Source organism: Osmerus mordax, chromosome 12 (genome assembly GCF_038355195.1).
Source record: "Osmerus mordax isolate fOsmMor3 chromosome 12, fOsmMor3.pri, whole genome shotgun sequence".
NCBI classification, from domain to species: Eukaryota; Metazoa; Chordata; class Actinopteri; order Osmeriformes; family Osmeridae; genus Osmerus; species Osmerus mordax.
Window position 1 is genome coordinate 337,869 of NC_090061.1, and position 22,715 is coordinate 360,583.

At 49.1% G+C, this 22,715-nt stretch overlaps 1 protein-coding gene across 1 annotated transcript; it reads right to left on the reverse strand.

Moving 5' to 3' along the window:
- Positions 1 to 1,478: 1,478 nt before the first annotated feature.
- LOC136953780 (gamma-aminobutyric acid receptor subunit alpha-2) lies at positions 1,479 to 22,715 on the reverse strand. Its single transcript, XM_067247185.1, has 9 exons — positions 22,645 to 22,715; positions 21,446 to 21,561; positions 12,257 to 12,324; positions 10,108 to 10,328; positions 9,127 to 9,209; positions 8,575 to 8,718; positions 5,000 to 5,152; positions 2,422 to 2,624; positions 1,479 to 1,784 (listed from the first exon to the last, which is right to left on the reverse strand). The coding sequence occupies exons 1-9, from the start codon at positions 22,713 to 22,715 to the stop codon at positions 1,479 to 1,481; spliced, it is 1,365 nt and encodes a 454-aa protein (XP_067103286.1).

Sequence of the window (22,715 nt, forward strand, 5' to 3'; positions counted from 1 at the left end):
TGTGATTGCACCATTTTTAAATGCAGAGATGTTTCCAATTCTAACCAATTCTGTCACAACTTGATGACAAGCTGCACAGTCCAGGTTCATCATCTGAAGACTGTAGACTGAAGAGTAATACTACTATCGTCCAGTCAATATTAGTTGTATATTACTAAGCTATACATAGCTATAATGACAAGTTCCCTCATTTTGGCCCTGAAGTCATGAATGACTTAATACATACAAACCATTCACACATCCACAGAAAAACATAAACAACTCCCTGGAATGTCCAATGCAAAATAATTTGTCTAAAATATACATCTTTATCAATGGAACATGATGATTGTGTTGAAAGTGTCAAGATCTGTTAAGAGTAAATATACAGTACATTGAACCAGCACTCAAGAGGATGTGCATATTGTTCAGAAACTCTAACATCTAATTTACATTTATAATATAATCATATGAAAAATATAGATACATTATTAAAATGTCTTTAAAAAGGTGTTTATGACTGAAGTACAAATACTGGTCCAATTGTAATACATAGCTTAGGCTAGGTTGGGTTGAAACCCTTGGGGTAGTTTGGTACGTATTCTGGGTTTTGCCTGTGAACCAGGGCTGGATGAGTCTGAAGATAGCAGCCTACTAACTCCTAACCGGCAGGGCCACACAGTACATCACGATTGCTGTAAGAAGATATGTCTGAAAGATTCTGGGATCAAGATAAGGACACAAATATGTCTGAAAGATTCTGGGATCAAGACGAGGACACAGATATTCTCTGTGATGACAGAACTCCAATCCATTTTTTCAGGACTTTGGGGAAGTAAAATCTAATAAAATGATCATGAATAAAAACATTAATACAGTAAACTTCATGCAAAGTCTTACTGTGATGTAACGAATCACACTGATGATAAAAAAATGTTTTGTTCATTTTAGTTCACAAAATATACAAAATTGGCAACTTTCTTTCTTTTTTTTGCATTGGACAGATTAGAAGCTTACACAATAAAGAATTGAGTTTGCTCACAAATTAAAACAAACACAACAAAAGTCACCAAAAAGATAAAGGAAATTTGAGCTAACAGTATAATGGAATAAAACACTGAGTATTTAATGTAAACTTGTTTTTAAATTGTTCATGTCAGACTTCCTGTCTCAGTTTCTCAACACCATAGGGTGAACGGAAAATAGAAAGCACACAGATTTAAATACTATTTACAGATTATACCACCAAACACACATAACTCAGGAATATAAATACATACACATTTACAAAGGCAGTTATTTAAAAAGCAGAAAGTGGTGTAGAAAAGAGAAGAAAGAGGCTCTGTAGAGCTCAGGATTAGAGTTACTGCTGTAGAGCTCAGGATTAGAGTTACTGCTGTAGAGCTCAGGCCTGGCTGTAGACCTCAGGCCTGCAGTTACTGGTGGTTTTGGTTTGTCTCTTAGTCCCCGAATTCAGATACAGTATAGAAGTCGAGTCTTTAATTGGATGGGACCATATCCTTAATGACAGGTTCTCTGTTTAGGTACGTGGCCCAGTAGACCAGGTTAAAGCTTCCAAACAGAACAGGGAACATTATCCTCGACATCCGGTCGATCTTACTCACGCTGTTGAACGTTTTCTTGCTGTCCGCGGCCTTGCCCTCCACCTTGGTCTTGCCAGGGTCAGACACCCCGCCCTTGGCGATGGTGGGCAGGCCTGAGTCCTTGGTGATGTTGGGTGCGTAGTTGGCCACCGCTACGGCATACGCGTTGTTCTTCTTCACGACAGATGCCTTCTCTTTTTTCTGTCCAGGGATCGAAAGTTCAGAGATAGTCATCAGAGCTCACAGGAAGAACACCATGTGACACTCCTCCAGCCAGTCAGACTTAATGAATGAATTCACCGAGGCGGGCTCATAACAAGACAGAATGGGATCTGGGAAAGGCTAATGTATCAGAATGGGATCTAGGAAAGGCTAATGCATCAATATAAATGCAGGGGAACGGCGGAAAGAAGACGGCAAGGTCTCATATATACTCAAGTCAAGACGCACAATATCTCAGCCTCTGTCTATAGCTTCGTTCCCTTCCTGCCTGAAGAGGTAAGGGCAGCTCTACGCTGTATTGACTCGTCATTAGGAGCCCTCATACTGCAACATCTACCTGAACATCATAGTAATCACTTGACCTGTATAACAGGCTATGTTCTGGGCAGGAGAGGAAGCTGAACACAAACGTATTCACTGCTGAGCTTGTACTGAGGAATATGAAATCTGAGTTAAAAAACAGATGTCATATAAAAGTGTCACTGGTAAAAGTGTTGCAGAACTCTGCATCTGAAGCACAGCCAAAGGTGCTTACACACAGCATAGTGCAACATCCTAGATTGGAGAGGATCCCCTTACAGAGAGATGCTCAGTAACAGAAGGACAGCATAGTTACCTTGTCATTCACAAGGCTCTTCCCGTCCCACGCCCAACCGCGCTTGGTGAAGTAGTTGACGGTGGCAAACTCAATGAGGGCGGAGAACACGAAGGCGTAGCAGACGGCGATGAACCAGTCCATGGCCGTGGCATAGGCCACCTTGGGGAGGGAGTTACGTGCGCTGATGCTGAGGGTGGTCATGGTCAGCACTGTGGTCACCCCTGCAGGCACAGAACAGACCAGCACTCTGGGTGAGCTAGAGAAAACAGCCACTGAAAGGTCAACTGAAAAAAAACAGTTGTGTTGTTAAAACATCCAGAACTGGTCAAATGTTGAGGTTTGGACACCGTCGTGATTTGTGTCTCCGATCCGCATCTCTTTAGATAACATTTACATTACGATGCGGTACGAGCCGGGGGTGGAATATGACACCACTGCTAAGGGTCTGAGGACGGAACTATATCTTCAGCATGTCATACTCTATATCCCCGGGCTGAGCTCCACTAACAACACAACTGGAGTTAGTTCAAGCTGACCTTTCAGGGACTTCCTTCGTCCTGGTTCCCAGCCTTGCAGGCTCACTATGTGGCTGTTTCAGATTGGTGATGACCTTCTTGTTATCTGTAAACTATTCCTAAAGCAGGCTTTGCGTTGATGGGAGCATTGTCTCCACTGTCACCATGTGCAGAGTACAGTCCTGCTGTCAATGGTTATTACTACATTGAAGATACTGTAACATATTTAAAACGTTGACTCCTCAAACTCAGACTGACGCTGAGCTTCTTGCCAGTCTTTCTTTTTCTGAAGAAGAAAAAGAAATCATCTTCTCTACAAATCACACAAAAGACAGTATTTACCCAAAGGATATTTTTAGAACCAACAACCAGAAAATAACACTTTGAATTTCTTTAGCCTACTTTTTTTTCTTATCAGAAGAGAAGAGAGCACACTCTACCAAGGGTAAACCATATGTGGCACCAAAATAATGAGGATGACTTGAAAAGCACACAGTGAACCATGAGCCAACAAGCCCCTCGTTCGACACAAACACAATTCAGACAGAACCTGATCCCTTAAAACTGTTGGAAGAGCTTGACCATCAGCCACTGTGCCAAGGTCATCATACTGTCTCAGTCCAGCGGGAGGTTCTCTTAGATTTTGCTACACATAATGAGTTACGTCAAACCCAGTTTCTCCTCTCAGACAAGGAATATAACACTGCATATACAGCATTTTCTACTGTAAATCATATAGTATACTATACTACAGTATACTATCTGTATATATTATACTTTACTGCTATATAAACTTTATATAATATAGTATCCTATGTGTCCCTTGCCCAAGGACACAACTTTATTTGGCACGGCCGGGAATCGAACTAGCAACCTTTTGATTACTAGCCTGATTCCCTAACCGCTCATCCAACTGACTACCAGTAGGTAGGTAGGTAAGGACAAGACAGTCCTTACCTACCCAACACACTCCTTACCTACCCAACACACTCCTTACTTACCCAACACAGTCCTTACCTACCCAACACACTCCTTACCTACCCAACACAGTCTTTACCTACCCAACACACTCCTTACCTACCCAACACAGTCCTTACCTACCAAACACACTCCTTACTTACCCAACACAGTCCTTACCTACCCAACACACTCCTTACCTACCCAACACACTCCTTACTTACCCAACACACTCCTTACCTACCCAACACACTCCTTACCTACCCAACACAGTCCTTACCTACCAAACACACTCCTTACTTACCCAACACAGTCCTTACCTACCCAACACACTCCTTACCTACCCAACACACTCCTTACTTACCCAACACACTCCTTACCTACCCAACACACTCCTTACCTACCCAACACACTCCTTACTTACCCAACACACTCCTTACCTACCCAACACAGTCCTTACCTACCCAACACACTCCTTACTTACCCAACACACTCCTTACCTACCCAACACACTCCTTACTTACCCAACACAGTCCTTACCTACCCAACACACTCCTTACCTACCCAACACACTCCTTACCTACCCAACACAGTCCTTACCTACCCAACACACTCCTTACTTACCCAACACACTCCTTACCTACCCAACACACTCCTTACCTACCAAACACAGTCCTTACCTACCAAACACACTCCTTACTTACCCAACACAGTCCTTACCTACCAAACACACTCCTTACTTACCCAACACACTCCTTACCTACCCAACACAGTCCTTACCTACCAAACACACTCCTTACCTACCCAACACAGTCCTTACCTACCCAACACAGTCCTTACTCACCAAACACAGTCCTTACCTACCCAACACACTCCTTACCTACCAAACACAGTCCTTACCTACCAAACACACTCCTTACTTACCCAACACAGTCCTTACCTACCAAACACACTCCTTACTTACCCAACACACTCCTTACCTACCCAACACAGTCCTTACCTACCCAACACACTCCTTACCTACCCAACACACTCCTTACCTACCCAACACACTCCTTACTTACCCAACACAGTCCTTACCTACCCAACACACTCCTTACCTACCCAACACACTCCTTACTCACCAAACACCGTCCTGGCAGGGACGGACTCCCTGTTGAGCCAGAAGGAGACCTGAGACAGGATGACAGTCATGATGCAGGGCAGGTACGTCTGGATCACAAAGTAACCGATCTTCCTCTTCAGGTGGAAGTGTGCAGTCATCACCGTGTATTCACCTGCACAGCACAGGAACAAAGACACATTCAGTGACTTTTTTATGTTGTTACTGTAACATCTCATGACAGCATTAGACGAGGCGATGCATGGTGTATTGTATGTCTAACAGCATTATGAGCTGCTTGATTTCATATTAAAGTTCTGTGTTAGGATATCTAGTTGAGCCATTCACATTCGTGAAATCTTGCATCATACAATATCTACAACTTTATTTTGGGCTGGGGCATGAGGATGTTTCCTGGTGTCCATTTTCTCACACTCGAACAACTGATGATTCTATTATAATCACACAAAGCTGGCAGAAGCTCGCGGCTAATGAGGACATGCTAGTGGTGCAGCTGATGGGAGATCTGATCTGATCTCAAAGAGAAGCTCAGATTAGACATGAGACGAAGAAGAAGAGTGTTACCCATGGCAACCGAACAGAGAAATATATCTAATTTGCTGCAATTCTGCAACGAAGGCCTTGATACTGCCACTTGACAGGAGGGGGCTCCTTTCTGAGCAGGAGGGAGGGACCGCTCAGTCTAATCCCTCAAGAGTTTGTATTCACTCTTTTATTCCAATGCACTTCCAGTGTTTTCTCCATTGATGTGGCATCCTCTCTCTCTCTCCCTCTCTGTCTCTCTCTCTCTGTCTCTCTCTCTGTCTCTCTCTGACACGCACACACACACACACACGCACACACACACACACACACACACACTTCCCACACTTCCCAGCTCTGGAATGAAGTGAGCCAGCACACTCCCAGTCCGCTATATAGCTCTACATCATGTGTAATTTAATTAGCATGCCTGTCCTCATGCCTGTCTGCTGTGGGGGGAGACAGAGGAGAGGGAGGGAGAGAGGGGAGTGGGGGAGGGGAGGGAGAGAAGGGGAGTGGGGGAGGGGAGAGAAGGGGGAGGGGAGAGAAGGGGGAGGTGAGAGAGAAGGGGGAGGTGGGATATGTGAGCCGTGGCAGCAGTCTCACCAGAGAAGCTCCTGCTGTCGGGTGAGAGCAGCAGGATGGTGATTACAGCACGATGACGCTCATGTCAGCAGGTGTCCTGGCGTAGGAGACAGGCCCTTCGCCAGAGGGACACAACATTGCTCACAAGGAGACGCAGATCCACGGCCAGCGGACCGGAGGACCAGTCTAGATGACCAGGGGACCAGGCTAGATGACCAGAGGACCAGGCTAGATGACCAGGGGACAAGGCTAGATGACCAGAGGACCAGGCTAGATGACCAGGGGACCAGGCTAGATGACCAGAGGACCAGGCTAGATGACCAGGGGACAAGGCTAGATGACCAGGGTACCAGGCTAGCAGACCGGAGGACCGAGCTAGATGACAACACGTCCTTACTAGGAATGCTAATATGGTAATGCTCGTGTCGGCGATCGTCTCTCGTCCTGGTGCTAGGAGGAGGAGACTGAGTCTCTTGGAAATGTCTCTGACCCATAAGACAAGCACATGAACACATGAAGGTGAGAGGTGTAGTCGTTTGGTAAAGGTGCCATGAACACTTATGAAGTCCTTTATTCATGTGGTGTTTTTGGGTTCTTTACAGTCAGTGTCTTGTTGTTCTCTTGGCTCCATGCAGGATGTCCCTCACCACCACGCCTGCAGGCACACGGGGCTGCCAGACGGCCTGGTTTCACAGCACGCTAGACGAGCCTCCCACACTGCACTGCTGAATTATTAAGCTGCTGTCAGCCAATCACTAGCATCCAAGCACATCATCAAACAAGAAAACAGCCTTGGGCGGCCACCTGTGCGCTCCTATTGGTTGAACCACAACACTTGTTCTAGATTGCAGCTTTTAGTTGTGCATAAAGAACAGGACAGGGATTCCCTCTGGACGGGGGGGGGGGGGGGGGGGCGTCTTGCTGTGGAGGTTCTCCTCAGAGAGGAGACACACCAGAGAGGAATCTAGGAAGAAGCTCCTTCCCCCTGGAGTGCTGTCTCTCTGTGCTGAGGAGGCAGAGAGCTTCAGAGCTGTGGTGTCACCCTGCACTGTTAGGAATCCAACCTCTGTGACCAGCGCCACCTCTGAGAGCGTTCCAGGGTCTTAATGGCCCGTGTGACAAGGCTGCTCCCAGGAGAACGGCTAAAGGGCTGATCCTAATTACTGAAGACCACTGCATCTGCAGGCTATTGATCTGACCACCAGTGACAGGCCTGATGAAAGGACAGTCAGTGTCACGCATTGGACAATGTTAAAGCCCCTCTCTCACCTCACTACAACAAACTATCGCTAGTTAGTTAGTTAGTCTGTACATTGGGTTAGTCATGTGATGAACCATGTCGGGGATGTGAATCAGCAGTTCTCTAGGATGACTCTGGGCTTTTGACTCATGATGATTACTCATGATGCTCAACTAAAAACGAAGAACTACATTTAATGTGGGAATCTGGTTTTTGAAAAGTCTCATAAGAAATGAAATTCTAAGTGACCAAACCTAATTCAACCAATGCACAAACCAGGGGTAAAGTGCTGTATCATGCAGCACGTACACCAACACGGCTACAGCGCTGCCTGTAGGCCTGGCCTGTGGACGGTAACGTCTAAAAAAAAAGATAAACAATAACTCGACCCATGATGCTATATCCAGTTCCGACATTTCAGAGTGGAATTCTGAAAAAAATCTCCATCGTAGTGTTCTTCATATTCCAGGTGAGGCCTGGTGACTGAGCCTTGCTGTTGGACGACTCTGGATCTGCTAATGACTCCTCTCCCTCCAGCCCCTCTGAGGAAGACACATCTGTTCCCCTCCAGTGATTTATGCTTCACCGTGTCTCCAAGCCCAGAACACAGCCTCTCCTGCTTAGTGAACGCTTCGCTGCTCGCCTGTTAGACAGGCTCTTCCTCCACAGCGCCAGGAGAGACGACCAGATATTCTCTTTAAGGATCCTTGTGTTGCTGACTGACACCACACAGATCCCCATTCTCACCTGACCCCTCATTTCACTCTCTCTTTCCCTCTTTCTCCCTCTCTCTTGTTCTCTCTGCCTCCTCTCTTTCCGTCTCTGTCCCTCCTTCCCTCTCTCTTCCTACCCCCTCCTTCTCTTGTTCTCTTTGTGTTATTTCCAACCCCCAACTGTGGGTTGAGGCAGTTGTCTGCACATCGTCATACTGTGACTGAATTTCTAAAGTCCTTTGTCCTCTGTAAGAGGTTTTCTGTTCTTTGGTGAAGTGTAACGCCCTGGGAGGGGCAGCAGGTCTGCTTCTGTTGTCACACGCACAGTGACACATTCTGTAAATCATCTGCAGGTTGCCTTACATGTGGCTCCTACTTTAAAGACAACAAATCCCTCCTTTCCTACATGTCCTCTTCAATAAAGATGCTTGAAAATAAATCAACAGCCATCATTCAAGCTGATCAAAGTTGCTGGCAATAACCACACCAGAGGGTGTACCAGAGGGTTGGGGGTACCTGTGCTGGACTTGATGGTTTCCTGTCCTGCAGTTTTCCCCACCAGGTCGTACTGGTTGAGACGGGAGCTCTCCTCCTCCACTACCACGGAGGATGAGGCGTTGTGGGTCCAGGCATACGTCACCTCCGACATGGTGTAGGCATCTGCAGGGGGCAGTAGATCAGTACTGGAGCTACATAACCAGGCAGCACAACAGGAAGTACACATAGCCACAATTAAACTGCTACACAATGAGACACATAGAGGAGAGGACGTCTGCTACACAATGAGACACATAGAGGAGAGGACGTCTGCTACACAATGAGACACATAGAGGAGGACGTGTGGTCACTATGTTGTTTACTAGAGGGACAAGATTTAACACTGACTGGGTGAAAGCAAATGACTCTGACCAAGGTCATGCTGCTGGTGCAATCTAGCTGGTGGACCTCTCAATCAATGAACCCTCATGATACATGACATATGATGTCCAGAATAACTTAATGATAATATACTTTGTGACGGCTGTTTTTTGTATTTCTCTTTAAAGGATGTTGAACATGATCACTCACAGCTGCCGAACTTCAGGGGACATGAGTGGAAGTCCATGGGGAAATCTTCTAGATGCATGGGACACTCAGCATGAACTGTTAACCTGCGTCCGAAACACAGATACAGACACACATACCCCCACATATCCACACACACACACACACACACACAGTACATTAATACAACATACAGTGCAGGTTACATGTTTTTCATCTGTGTTTGATAAATGAGGGACAACATGTCTCTCCATGGTAAACTGTCTCAGTCACTGAACCAGTTTCAGATGTTTCCTCCCCTGCTGTCTGTAAACCAGCGCGCCATGAAAGCATGTTTCCACTCTGCTGCTTTCACCAATTAAAACGTGTCAGGTCAGCAATCACCTCCACAAGGGATGGAGAAAGGAGGCGTCTAATATAATCAAACATGCTCAGATGAAGGAACTGAATGGATGTGCCTGGGCAGCAGAGATACAGCAGAAACCAGAGCAGGTCTTCACATTCCAGTCTGCATGCTGTGCTGAGGAGCTTTATAGTTTCATATGAACGACCTGACTATGCTCTTTCCAAAGTGATTTTCTCTCAATGCTTTTGACAATTCAATGCTTTCAGCAGTATCTGAGGGGAGTCACTTGTCAGAATAATGGCTGCTGTCAGACGCCATTCCATAAATCACAGCTTTATTGATTTAGAGATTGAGGTAGAAGGAGGGTTTTTTCAGAGACCGATTTAATGAGAAGCAAACGAGATGTGCAATAACATTTAATCTCTTATTTATGTCTAGGAATCCTCTGTTGGGTCAGTTTCCCTCTATTGCTAGGATATAATTATGATGTTATAAAATATGTTGAAAGACAGTTAATTTAGGTATAAGTGTGTTGTACATGTGTCATATGTTAGATGTGAAGCAACACATGCTATTTTTGGAGTGGTTTGGTTTTAAACAGAGTGAGATGTTTGTGTTTAGCTCATGGTGTAGAGCAGGCGAGGTGTGTGTGTGTTTACCTCATGGTGTAGAGCAGAGTACCATCATCTTGGATCCTCAGTAGCTTGTTGGGCATGGTCATGTTGTGGGCGACTGACTTCTTGCCATTGTGGAAAAACGTATCTGGAGTCCAGATCTTACTGGCCATCAAATTGTTCAGTCGCAAAATGTTCATTGGTCCCTCAAACTTTAACCGTTCATCTTTCCAGCTCTGCCGGAAAAAGACGTCGATGGTGTATTCCTGTGGAAGGAACATGGTCACTCACAACAACCTCAACATCTGTACACAGACCAGCACAGCAGACCATCTGGAGCGGCATGAAGGTGCTGTTCCTTGATGAAAGCTCAATGAAAACTTATTTGAAAAGGTTAGTTGGTAAAGCCAGAGTTATTTAATTAAGCCTGCCGGTACAGGCACACACACACATTGATTTAGCAGCCTCCCTAGGTCATGAGCACAGACGCAGACCAACCCCCCATCCCCCCCCCCCCCCCCCTAGAGCTAGCATAGGGTATGGGATAAGGATAGGGTACAGTTAACATGGGGTTAGTTTTGAGTTAGGATGGGGGATGGGGTTAGGGTAAGTATGGGGTTAGGGTTGAGTTAGGATGGGGGGTGGGGCTAAGGTTAGGTACTGCTCTGTGAGTGCATGGTAGTTACTGTAACCTTGATGTAAAGTGTAACTATGAGGCTGTTCCTATAGGTGTATGTATCACACACCAGCCATGTGTGAACAGGCTCACATGATGACTAACCAGAGCTCACAGGCATGAGTGCCCTGGCCTCCCCTGAGACCATCACACAAACTCCACGAGCAAGTCTCCAACACCCCACATATGGACACTCATGTTAGTGACTTGAGTAAACTGATCACTTTTAGATGAGGGGCCGTGGCGTTAGCAATCACCTGCATTCAGACATCATAAATGTTTAATCAACAGTCCAATCACTTGAAGAATGCCCCATCTCCCTCTCTTGTCATTTCCAAGGAACCCGCAGATGATAAATGCTTGTGTACTTTCTTGAAAACAAGCAGAAGATAAACGAAAAAGTGACTTGAATAAATAATAAAGTATTAGTAATTCATAAGATAAAACTGCCAATAGATGAGTGAACATTATCTGGCATGTAGGCAACAAAGACTTTTAAACTGAAGTTAGCACTTTTACCCTGCTTGATAGATCTAAGTTTAGAAAATAATAAAATATTACTTAAACATTCAGTGTGGAAATATCAAGTACAGTCAGTTACTATTCAGAAGGTTAGCTGTTACATGCACATTTAAACCACTTAAACTTAATCAGCTAACAAGTGTAATCGAGATGTTATTGTTGCTCTGCGAGTATGTACTGCACTGTTGTATAATATTTTGTTTACCGTGCATGTTGAGAAGTGGCTCCTTTGTCATGTGGCTTGTATATACAGACTGTTTCTTGACTGTGACCATCGAAATACTGTAGAACTATACACTTCTGCTCCTTGATCTGCTGCTGTACTTTCAATATACACGACTCGTGAGTCGCTTTGGATAAAAGCGTCCGCTAAATGAATGTGAATGTAACCCAACGATCCCTTCCCAGGCCTGGTCCAGCTCTGCTCTCCTCTGTCGCCTGGATCCCACGCCTTCCTTTAGTCTAATAATAGAGAGAAGGGAGCTGGAGGAGGGCATGCTGCCCTGCTCTCTGAGGTATATCATGAAGGGAATCAGGCAGGGGCTGACAGTGAAACACTCCAGCAGAAGGGGGAACCTGACGGGAGGATTCAGTGAGATAGGACTGAACTGGAAAAATAAGGGACCCTCACAATGAACACAAACTGTCTGCTCTTATCTCTCCTTGTCATGCAGTGTGTTCCTGTTGAAGAGAGGGAACAGAGAAGGCTGCGCTGTGGAGAACATTAACCAGTCATGACGGATCCAAAGAGATACGTTTTAGAAAAGCAAACAGGTGTGCAGCCTGTGGTATGAGGAGCACTAGTCTGGGTGAGGAGAGACTCGGAGCTGGGATGAGGAGGAGAGACTCTGGGCTGGAAGGAGAGACGCTGGGCTAGAGGCCTGGCGTGTGGAGTCCAAAGTGGAGGCCGGTGTGGAGGTCCTTTCCTCTTCAGGAAGGAGGGAGCTAGCAGGTCAGGATGCAGACGGACTGTGTGTGAAGAGGCAGTGTTCTCACCATATCTGTGTCTGACACGGGGCCAAAGCTGGTGACGTAGATGTTGGTCGTCACTTCTGTCACACGATCTGAGGAGAAGAACAGAAATGAGAGACTAGAGCTGCAAAATATAAAGCTTTCCTTGCCGACAAACATCGATAAATATGAATATACAGAGATGTGTCTGTCCTCCCTGTTCCCCGTCATCCCTGTTCCTCTGGTCTGTCCTCCCTGTTCCTCTCGTCTGTCATCCCTGTTCCTCTGGTCTGTCATCCCTGTTCCTCTGGTCTGTCATCCCTGTTCCTCTCGTCTGTCATCCCTGTTCCTCTCGTCTGTCATCCCTGTTCCTCTGGTCTGTCATCCCTGTTCCTCTGGTCTGTCATCCCTGTTCCTCTGGTCTGTCCTCCCTGTTCTTCTGGTCTGTCATCCCTGTTCCTCTCGTCTGTCATCCCTGTTCCTCTGGTCTGTCATCCCTGTTCCTCTCGTCTGTCATCCCTGTTCTTCTGGTCTGTCATCCCTGTTCCTCTCGTCTGTCATCCCTGTTCCTCTGGTCTGTCATCCCTATTCTTCTGGTCTGTCATCCCTGTTCCTCTGGTCTGTCATCCCTGTTCCTCTGGTCTGTCCTCCCTGTTCCTCTGGTCTGTCCCCCCAGTCCTCCCTGTTCCTCTGGTCTGTCATCCCTGTTCCTCTGGTCTGTCCTCCCTGTTCCTCTGGTCTGTCCCCCCAGTCCTCCCTGTTCCTCTGGTCTGTCCCCCCAGTCCTCCCTGTTCCTCTGGTCTGTCCTCCCTGTTCCTCTGGTCTGTCCCCCCAGTCCTCCCTGTTCCTCTGGTCTGTCCCCCCAGTCCTCCCTGTTCCTCTGGTCTGTCCTCCCTGTTCCTCTGGTCTGTCCCCCCAGTCCTCCCTGTTCCTCTGGTCTGTCCTCCCTGTTCCTCTGGTCTGTCCCCCCAGTCCTCCCTGTTCCTCTGGTCTGTCCCCCCAGTCCTCCCTGTTCCTCTGGTCTGTCATCCCTGTTCCTCTGGTCTGTCCTCCCTGTTCCTCTGGACCACCGGCATGTCCTTGTGGTCTACTGGTAAACACCAGGGCAGGAGACCAGGGTTCAATCTCACCAGGACAAACATGTTGAACTATGTCATGACACAACAAACCCAAACGTTTCACACTAGCCTCCAGGTAATATTGCATAGAACCTGCCAACAACAACAGCAAACAAGCATAGCTCTGTCTCTGCATCATGTCTGCTTCATTAAGCACCGCATCTCCTCTCCGCTCGACCAATTCCAAAAGCTTTTAGAGGTTCCTATCCGCCCTGCCCGGCACACTACCTCGGTGTTCCAGAGAGCTTCTCATTAGGCTGACTAAAGTGCTGTCAGGAGCAGACCCGCCTTGCGCCTCGCCTCCCTTCGCCTTGCCTCCCTGTGCCTCCCTGCGCCTCCCCTCCCTGCGCCTCGCCTCCCTGCGCCTCCCTGCGCCTCCCCTCCCTGCGCCTCGCCTCCCTGTGCCTCCTTGCGCCTCGCCTCCCTTTGCCTCGCCTCCCTGTGCCTCCCTGCGCCTCCCCTCCCTGCGCCTCGCCTCCCTGCGCCTCCCCTCCCTGCGCCTCTCCTCCCTGCGCCTCCCCTCCCTGCACCTCCCCTCCATGCGCCTCCCCTCCCTGCGCCTCCCCTCCATTCGCCTCCCCTCCTGCGCCTCCCCTCCCTGCACCTCCCCTCCCTGCGTTTCCCCTCCATGCGCCTCCCTGCGCCTCCCCTCCCTGCGCCTCCCCTCCCTGCGCCTCCCCTCCATGCGCCTCCCCTCCCTGCTCCTCCCCTCCCTGCGCCTCTCCTCCATGCGCCTCCCTGCGCCTCCCCTCCCTGCGCCTCCCCTCCCTGCACCTCCCCTCCCTGCGTTTCCCCTCCCTGCGCCTCCCCTCCCTGCACCTCCCCTCCCTGCGTTTCCCCTCCATGCGCCTCCCCTCCCTGTGCCTCCCCTCCCTGCGCCTCCCCTCCCTGCGCCTCCCCTCCCTGCACCTCCCCTCCCTGCGTTTCCCCTCCCTGCGCCTCCTTTCCCTGCGCCTCCCCTCTCTGTGTTTCCCCTCCCTGCGCCGCCCTGCGCCTCCCCTCCCTGCGCCTCCCCTCCCTGTGCCTCCCCTCCCTGCGCCTCCCCTCCATGCGCCTCCCCTCCCTGCACACTGACATGTAATGGATATCCTTACTTATTCATGAGCTACAGGGGGACCACAGTGGGTGGAGGGTGCGGTACATTTAGCCAGACATACTTCACACTTCATTATCTAATACATGTCATAATACATGTCATTTCATCACATATATTTAAGTATGTAAAGCTAGATTACGGAAGATTTTCAACATGATTCAAAACAGAAGCAGATTTGTTTTCCTTTTTTTATGCAAAATGACATTTGATAGAAAAGACAACATGCAATAACAACATGCTGGGAAAAACAGTATAACACTAAAGGGCTTGTTAGTAACCTTTATCTAGTGTCCTGGCATACATAGATGTTTCATGCTCTAGTTTGGCTTCATGAAGTATATTGTGTGCCTACATTATGTAAATGTACACATGTGCAAAATGATGTTGGGGAAATCAACAACGCTGTAATAAACAAGATTTAAAAACCTATTTAAAAACACAACATACCTGTGTACATTTTAACAAACAAAATATAATGTCAAACTAAATCAAGAACAAAAATAATTGGAGCTATATTTTCTACTAAAAGAGGCACCCTAACATAACTGCAGAGTATAAGAAGACAGAAGAAGAAGCCCTGGGATGTTTATTAAGACCAGAGTGCTTTTACTGCCCCAGGACTTCAAACCACTCATTTATAGTAACAAGGAACAAACTGTCAGAGGTTCATTTGTGTGTCTCAGACGAACAGACCGAGTTTAACGGATGCTAATCATCCGTCCTCGTCTTTCTACCGACACACATGATTCATGCATCCAACGGTCACAAATAAACTCAGTTAATTCAGCTGGATAACTCTAATCCGGAACAGTCAACAAAGCATGAAACAAAATATATTGTTTCAATTGATCTGTTGAATTTATCCATAACAACACCACATAAACCTAATTTGCTGAGAGGGCCACTTCTTTATATTGTATTGATGCAACGACATTGTGAGTAATTCTGTGAACTAGTTCTACAGTGTCACCCCAACACAAGGCCATGGATGAGAGTGAGTCACCTCTCTAAGATGTCACAGCCTAACAGACACCAGCCCATGCTGACCACATGATGAAGACCAATAATATCTAATCTACTATTGTCTTGACAACATTGAAAAGGTGATTGGTTAGCTGATTTAGGGTGCTGCTGGAGGAGGACTGGGGTGGTTAACCCTGCTGCTGACCAGCCCCCCAGGAGGACTGGGGTGGTTAACCCTGCTGCTGACCAGCCCCCCAGGAAGACTGGGGTGGTTAACCCTGCTGCTGACCAGCCCCCCAGGAGGACTGGGGTGGTTAACCCTGCTGCTGACCAGCCCCCCAGGAAGACTGGGGTGGTTAACCCTGCTGCTGACCAGCCCCCCAGGAGGACTGGGGTGGTTAACCCTGCTGCTGACCAGCCCCCCAGGAAGACTGGGGTGGTTAACCCTGCTGCTGACCAGCCCCCCAGGAAGACTGTGGTGGTTAACCCTGCTGCTGACCAGCCCCCCAGGAAGACTGGGGTGGTTAACCCTGCTGCTGACCAGCCCCCCAGGAAGACTGTGGTGGTTAACCCTGCTGCTGACCAGCCCCCCAGGAAGACTGTGGTGGTTAACCCTGCTGCTGACCAGCCCCCCAGGAAGACTGGGGTGGTTAACCCTGCTGCTGACCAGCCCCCCAGGAAGACTGGGGTGGTTAACCCTGCTGCTGACCAGCCCCCCAGGAGGACTGGGGTGGTTAACCCTGCTGCTGACCAGCCCCCCAGGAAGACTGGGGTGGTTAACCCTGCTGCTGACCAGCCCCCCAGGAAGACTGGGGTGGTTAACCCTGCTGCTGACCAGCCCCCCAGGAAGACTGGGGTGGTTAACCCTGCTGCTGACCAGCCCCCCAGGAAGACTGGGGTGGTTAACCCTGCTGCTGACCAGCCCCCCAGGAAGACTGGGGTGGTTAACCCTGCTGCTGACCAGCCCCCCAGGAAGACTGGGGTGGTTAACCCTGCTGCTGACCAGCCCCCCAGGAAGACTGGGGTGGTTAACCCTGCTGCTGACCAGCCCCCCAGGAAGACTGTGGTGGTTAACCCTGCTGCTGACCAGCCCCCCAGGAAGACTGGGTAACTGGGACTTGCTAAACCAGCAGCTTCGCTGTGTTCTTCCCCAGAGCACTGCTCTGGCTCTTAAATACAGACATTTAACAACTGGTCACGCTGACCTACATGCTGTAGCTGGGATAAATACAGACCCTGTCTTGAAAATAAAAAATATATTGTTTGTTTGTTGGAGTTCAAAAAACAAATATGCCATTGACACATAAAATTTTCATGGATCCATCATGTGAATACGTAGAAGAGGGCAAAAAGGAATATTTCTTCATGCGGCATGCGGTTTTCGGGGCACTCTTTTAGAATGGTTTTGTTCTGTGATGCATAGAGATCTGTTTTTGATGTCCTCCCTGCCCCACATACAGGACAGTACTCAGGGAGGTACAGGACAGTACTCAGGGAGGTACAGGACAGTACTCAGGGAGGTACAGGACAGTACTCAGGGAGGTACAGGACAGTACTCAGGGGGGTACAGGACAGTACTCAGGGAGGTACAGGACAGTACTCAGGGAGGTACAGGACAGTACTCAGGGAGGTACAGGACAGTACTCAGGGAGGTACAGGACAGTACTCAGGGAGGTACAGGACAGTACTCAGGGAGGTACAGGACAGTACTCAGGGGGGTACAGGACAGTACTCAGGGAGGTACAGGACAGTACTCAGGGAGGTACAGGACAGTACTCAGGGAGGTACAGGACAGTACTCAGGGAGGTACAGGACAGTACTCAGGGGGGTACAGGACAGTACTCAGGGAGGTACAGGACAGTACTCAGGGGGGTACAGGACAGTACTCAGGGAGGTACAGGACAGTACTCAGGGGGGTACAGGACAGTACTCAGGGAGGTACAGGACAGTACTCAGGGAGGTACAGGACAGTACTCAGGGAGGTACAGGACAGTACTCAGGGGGGTACAGGACAGTACTCAGGGAGGTACAGGACAGTACTCAGGGAGGTACAGGACAGTACTCAGGGAGGTACAGGACAGTACTCAGGGAGGTACAGGACAGTACTCAGGGAGGTACAGGACAGTACTCAGGGAGGTACAGGACAGTACTCAGGGAGGTACAGGACAGTACTCAGGGGGGTACAGGACAGTACTCAGGGAGGTACAGGACAGTACTCAGGGAGGTACAGGACAGTACTCAGGGAGGTACAGGACAGTACTCAGGGAGGTACAGGACAGTACTCAGGGAGGTACAGGACAGTACTCAGGGAGGTACAGGACAGTACTCAGGGAGGTACAGGACAGTACTCAGGGGGGTACAGGACAGTACTCAGGGAGGTACAGGACAGTACTCAGGGAGGTACAGGACAGTACTCAGGGAGGTACAGGACAGTACTCAGGGAGGTACAGGACAGTACTCAGGGAGGTACAGGACAGTACTCAGGGGGGTACAGGACAGTACTCAGGGAGGTACAGGACAGTACTCAGGGAGGTACAGGACAGTACTCAGGGAGGTACAGGACAGTACTCAGGGGGGTACAGGACAGTACTCAGGGGGGTACAGGACAGTACTCAGGGAGGTACAGGACAGTACTCAGGGAGGTACAGGACAGTACTCAGGGAGGTACAGGACAGTACTCAGGGGGGTACAGGACAGTACTCAGGGAGGTACAGGACAGTACTCAGGGAGGTACAGGACAGTACTCAGGGGGGTACAGGACAGTACTCAGGGGGGTACAGGACAGTACTCAGGGAGGTACAGGACAGTACTCAGGGAGGTACAGGACAGTACTCAGGGAGGTACAGGACAGTACTCAGGGGGGTACAGGACAGTACTCAGGGAGGTACAGGACAGTACTCAGGGAGGTACAGGACAGTACTCAGGGAGGTACAGGACAGTACTCAGGGAGGTACAGGACAGTACTCAGGGAGGTACAGGACAGTACTCAGGGGGGTACAGGACAGTACTCAGGGAGGTACAGGACAGTACTCAGGGAGGTACAGGACAGTACTCAGGGAGGTACAGGACAGTACTCAGGGAGGTACAGGACAGTACTCAGGGAGGTACAGGACAGTACTCAGGGAGGTACAGGACAGTACTCAGGGAGGTACAGGACAGTACTCAGGGGGGTACAGGACAGTACTCAGGGAGGTACAGGACAGTACTCAGGGAGGTACAGGACAGTACTCAGGGAGGTACAGGACAGTACTCAGGGAGGTACAGGACAGTACTCAGGGAGGTACAGGACAGTACTCAGGGAGGTACAGGACAGTACTCAGGGAGGTACAGGACAGTACTCAGGGAGGTACAGGACAGTACTCAGGGAGGTACAGGACAGTACTCAGGGGGGTACAGGACAGTACTCAGGGAGGTACAGGACAGTACTCAGGGAGGTACAGGACAGTACTCAGGGAGGTACAGGACAGTACTCCACCCCCTGACCAAGGGAGAACCTCCCTTTTTGAACTTTCAGTTTCAAATCACACCTGATGGGAGACAGTGGTGGGGTGAGGGGCACTCGGAGAAGAGAAGGAAGAGGAGAGGTAGAGGAAGAAAGATGGAGGAGAGAATATGAATAAAGAGAGGGAGAGGAGGAGGAGAGGAGAAGAGGAGGAGGGGCGTAGAAGAGATGCACAAGGACTGGAAGGAGAGATTCGGTCACCATATAGAAATATTCTTCTGTGTTCTTGGATGAAGACTTTTAATATGTCACATGTTCCTGTGTACAGAGACATCATCTCTCCAAGGTCCATCGTTTATGATCCACATTAACACCCTGGCATTGATTAGCTCTGCTTTGAGTTTTTAATCCTCATTACCCCATAATGGAATAACATCTCATATAGGGCACACACACATTCACCTTAGATTAGTACCTCTTGTACCCTGCCTCCACAAACCCTGCGTCTACACACACACACACACACCCTGCCTCCACACACCCTGCTTCCACACACCCCGCCTCTACACACCCTGCCTCTACACACCCTGCCTCTACACACACACCCTGCCCCTACACACACACCCTGCCTCTACACACACACCCTGCCTCTACATACCCTGCCCCTACACACACACCCTGCCTCTACACACACACCCTGCCCCTACACACACACCCTGCCTCTACACACCCACACTCACACACACACACACTCTGTCACCACATACCCTGCCTCTACCCACACACCCTGCCCTTACACACACACCCTGCCTCCACACACACACCCTGCCTCTACACACACACACACACACACCCTGCCTCTACACACCCTGCCCCTACACACACACACACACCCTGCCTCTACACACCCTGCCCCTACACACACACCCTGCCCCTACACACACACACACACACACACACACACACACACACACACCACACCCTGCCTCTACACACCCTGCCTCTACACACACACCCTGCCTCGACACACCCTGCCTGTACACACACACCCTGCCTCCACACACCCTGCCTCCACACACCCTGCCTCTACACACCCTGCCCCTACACACACACCCTGCCTCTACACACCCTGCCTCTACACACACACCCTGCCTCTACACACCCTGCCTCCACACACCCTGACTCTACACACCCTGCCTCTACATACACACCCTGCCTCTACACACCCTTCCTCTACACACACACCCTGCCTCTACACACCCTGCCTCCACACACCCTGCCTCTACACACACACACTGCCTTTACACACCCTGCCTCTACACACACACCCTGCCTTTACACACCCTGGCTCAGACAAATCAGCTGACATGAAGATACATGAACAGAAACTGTAGAACGTTTCCTAGCAGTAGAGTTGTTGCTGGCGAGGCATCGATGCAAATGGTCACAATGATACCAGTGAAATGATGGCTGGCTTTTTATCCTTTCGTAAAAAGGTCCAAGTAATGGTATTACTGTAATTTACATTTACTAAATGCCATTACATTCCTCATCCACTCAAGATAAGGGAGAGTGCTTTTACGGCTTAGTAGCGCTGACCTAAGATATGAATATCACAATACAGTAAAACACCCAGGAGAAGGAGCAGGCCTGTCAGAACAGGGCCTTCATGCTGGTGAATCAGCACAGCTCCGTGACACAGTTCTGTCACAAACACAGAGACACTGGGAGGACGCGTGGCACAGCCCTGCTGACTCACAACACCAGGAGACGGGGAGATCCACGACCAGCCCTGGGCTCTCACTGTCCCAGAGAGAGGAGGAGGAGCGAGGGGAGGAGGGAGAGGAAGAATGAGAGGAGGAATGAGAGGAAAAGCAATAGGACAGGAGTGAGGAAGAGGAGTAATGAGAGGAGTGAGAGGTGGGAGAGAAGGAGGAAAGAAGGAGGGAGAGGAGAAGGGAGAGGAAGAAAGAGGGAGTGAGAGGATGAGAGAGGGAGGGAGAGGAGGAGGGAAAAGAGTGATGACAGGAGGAAGACGAGGAGGAAGAGTGAGATGAAGCAGGAAGCCTCTCCCCTGCGCTCCCTGGCACGGTGCCTGTCACCCCAGGAGCCTCAGGGTGCTCTCCCTCCACCTGGCTGCTGTCAGCCTGTCAGCCTGTCAGCCTGTCAGCCTGTCAGGCTGGACCCCAGACACGCTGTTCTCACATCACCCCTCTTACATGATTACTGATTAGATCACATGGCTCTGCCAACGAGCAAGGACATGCATTCATCAGTCTGACACCATTAAGACTGTTGATAGATGTGGCCTGGGTACGGTCCCAGAGGTCATAGTTCAAGACTGAGCGTTGATAGAGGACAGTCACCTCCCCCCTCTGGTGGTCCAGGACAGTCACCTCCCCCCTCTGGTGGTCCAGGACAGTCACCTCCCCCCTCTGGTGGTCCAGGACAGTCACCTCCCCCCTCTGGTGGTAGCAGGACAGTCACCTCCCCCCTCTGGTGGTCCCGTCCGGCTGGGACTCACTGCCACTGTTGTGGACTTATAAATCAGTCAAGTGCTCCTTGTTCCTATAGACTGTGGATTCCCCTACAGACAGAAACCCCAAGCTGCTCACCCCCCAGTCCTGGACGCAGGCGATTGTCATAGCCATCCAGGAGGCGGTCCAGGATGCGAGTGAACAGGGTGATGTTGGTCTTGAAGGCGTTGGTGGCAGCATCAGCAGAAACGGACCTGGACAACACACCAGAGTTAAGAGCAGCAGCAGCTGTAGAGCTGTGCTTCATCACAACAGACACAGGGGAGCCACTTCCTGTGACCAGGAGCTGGACTTCATCACAACATCTTTCCACAGAAATTAATCACGTATTTTTAAACATCAGAAGGCCTCTCATTCACTCACATGCAGACACTACACGGAAAACACACACACACACATACAATATAGTGCACACACACACACAACATATGTGCACACACACACACATACAATATAGTGCACACACACATACACACACACACACACACATATCACTCTGCTTAGCTGACCCAGTTCCAGACTGAACATTTGTGTGCCATCTGATCTGGGAAAAACACACAATTGAATATGCAAATGTAGCGGTACACTGAGGGTAGCATATATATACAGACCGTTCTTTGACCACCAAAATTACAAACATACACTTCTGGACCTTGATTTTCATTTACTAGCTTTGGATAAAAGCATCTTCTGAATTAATGAAATGGAAATCTTGTAACAGCATTGTTCATTATTGTTCATTTTTTATATTCATAACAACTTGAACCCACTGTACTTACACAACGCAGGTTATATAAAAAATTACAATGTACCACCATCTCCAAATAATAAACAGACATCAGAGCACCAATCCTGGTCCTCCACTGAGCCAACACACCTTAACTATGACACTGGTTGGACATTTTTATCCAGTGAAGTTAGTCAATATAAATAAATAAATACATTCTATGTGTTTGCTTATTTTCCCAATTTGTGAAGAGTACTTCTTCAGGGCCCCTAACGGATGAGGCGTGACTACATCCCAGACTCCCCCTCACCGCCACCGGGACCGCGTCCTCAAATCAAGACGACACAGTCAGTTTACAAAGACCCCCGCTTTGACAACTATTCACTGCCGCTTGCTCGCTACCTCACGCTGGGGCATTATCACAGAGTCGAGTCCATCCAAATCCTACATTGTTGTTCTTGTGTTCTGAACGAGTCCCAGTATGAGTGAAACACAGAGCTTTGCTTCGTAATGCAACTAATACGTTTCTTCCATTAATTAAACGACTTACCTCGTCTGCCAGAGGATCATCAGCATGAAGCAGATGATCAGATATGGAAATCCACTCTCCTTATTCCTCAT